The sequence below is a fragment of the Cynoglossus semilaevis genome, chromosome 13, assembly GCF_000523025.1.
Source record: "Cynoglossus semilaevis isolate Cse_v1.0 chromosome 13, Cse_v1.0, whole genome shotgun sequence".
NCBI lineage: Eukaryota > Metazoa > Chordata > Actinopteri > Pleuronectiformes > Cynoglossidae > Cynoglossus > Cynoglossus semilaevis.
Window position 1 is genome coordinate 1,696,262 of NC_024319.1, and position 2,096 is coordinate 1,698,357.

Here is a 2,096-nt window from a genome sequence, read left to right on the forward strand (position 1 = left end):
CCCCCTGCCTCTCTCCAACAGTTGAGGCCAAGCATTCATCCTCAAAAGTGACGCTGAAGTGCAGGTACTCAGCGGTGTCACAGGTGCACAGTTCCATCTGGACCCACCAGGACAAAGGTCGGACGCTGAAGTGCTCCAGTGTCACGCCGGGCGTCGTCACCACCACTGTGCCCTTACCAGTCACCTCTGACACCGCCGGGAACTACACCTGCACCCTCAGGCTGAAAAACGGCAAGACCGTCTGGGCCACACACGCCGTCACACTGCCCCCAAAGGATGGGAGGAACGGTGAGATGACAGTGATTTTCTACATCTATAGGAGGAGAGTTAGAATCAAGGTAGTCAAAGTAGAGCCCGGTGTGTTTCACAACTATTTAAAAAAAACCCAGAAGGAAAGAAAGAACACACACCCACACTGGGCAGCAGCACGGGGGCTATGGAAAACATCTGCAGCAGATTCAGAGTCAGAGAGTGCAGCAGCAGCAGCAGCAGCAGCAGCAGCAGCAGCAGCAGCTGAACAAAATGAGCTCTAAATCCAACAATCCTTTATTTGTCAGAACTGGGATGAACTGGTCTGTGAACCTCATCAACTGACATTGAAAAAAAGTCCCATTTCTGTCCAGAAACTCTGGACCATCTCTATTGAGCTACTCTGGTTAAACTGGTCAACCTGGTCTGGTCTGGTTGACCTGGTTAACTGTCAATATATAGAAGAAGAGAAACAACAGGAACACTTTAATAAACGTAATTCCACCTTAATAACCAGTTATAGTTCTCTCTCTCTCTCTCTCTCTCTCACCCTCTCACTCCCTTTGTGATAGAAAAACAAAGCCTTCTTATCGTCCTTTCAGCACAGTCACTCCTGCAGCAGACACACAGATACAGAGACAGGACCTCAGGACAAATCTCCACCAAAAACACTCAATAATTCAGGGTGATTGTACGGGGGCCAGCAGGAGACTCACAGGAGGACGTGACAGTTGAATGGACCCTCACCCACAGACCCTCCCACTCCCCTCACCCTGATGGTTCTCATCATGACGCTGTTAGAATGATGCTCATCAAAGGATTGTAGCCCTGGTCATAAAAAAACAGAGAGGAAAAAAACTTCCTGGAAAAAGGTTCATAAAACAAATCTTTTGTGAGCGACAAGCGGCGCGTACGCATGTGTCAGAGTGATAAGTTGACACCAGTGGCAGCGATAGATGTTAAAGCAACGCCACATAATTAAATTCTTTTCACTGGAGGTGCAGCAATCATGGAGCTTTGTGACGAATAATACTCCAAACCTGAGGGATGTTCTGCAGTCATTCTCTGTCAGGAGTTTATCCCATTGTTTGCAAAGCATTCTCGCCAGTCTTTAGTCTGCGCCTTCATCCGTCGGCCGACTCTCTGAACCAGCCCTCCGACTCAAATCGACTCCTACTTCATTTAATGTGAAAGAGATTTGGTGGAGAATAAGTGGCAAACGGTGATGGGGGAGACGGGGGAGACTGGGGGACGATAAGACGGAGCCGCTGTTAAAAACAAGATGGATTCACGCCTCACCTCACTGAACACTATTACCATAATTCATGCGTTAAAGTTGGCTCCTGGAACAGAGCGGGTCGGCCATCGCTCACTGCACTGTTTCATTAGTAAACTCTACACATCCTCTGTGATCAATTAAACCTCACGCAGAACTTAAGGATTGATTCTTTGGAGGCAGACGAGGGCCGTGGTGGCAGGGCTGAGGTGGGGGCCACGAGCCAATTGACAAACTAAATTCACAGGAAGTTGATGAGATGCACCAGAGTGAGTTAAGTAAGGTTCCTGCCCGCCCCGAGTGGCAGAGAGACGCAGTGAGATGTTTATTAATGTATGTTGTGTTTGTCTGTGGGCTGTGACCCAACACTCTGACAGAACTCACGGGTTCTCTGCTCCTGAGGAGAGAACGTGCAGCACAGAACACGGTAAATGACAGTGGTCTCTGTGGAAACCAGCCCCTCCCTCGCCTCGACCCGCACCTCGCCCTCTGGTGATGTTTTACAAGACTGGTCTCATCCTCATTATGCAAACAAACCTGGAATGTCTGATGGTGGGAGGGGGTCGGGCCT

The 2,096-nt window shown here is 49.3% G+C and overlaps 1 protein-coding gene across 3 annotated transcripts in view; it reads left to right on the forward strand.

The window, feature by feature from the left end:
* The window catches only part of g6fl (g6f-like), a 9,851-nt gene that overhangs the window by 4,974 nt on the left and 2,781 nt on the right, over positions 1–2,096 (forward strand). For 2 of the 3 annotated variants that reach the window (XM_025061300.1, XM_025061299.1), the window contains exon 6: positions 22–288. In XM_025061300.1, coding sequence (XP_024917068.1) covers positions 22–288 — 267 coding nt within the window. Of the gene's footprint in view, positions 1–21; positions 289–821; positions 2,089–2,096 lie in introns of those variants that run through there. The other variant, XM_025061301.1, reaches the window with a different exon arrangement.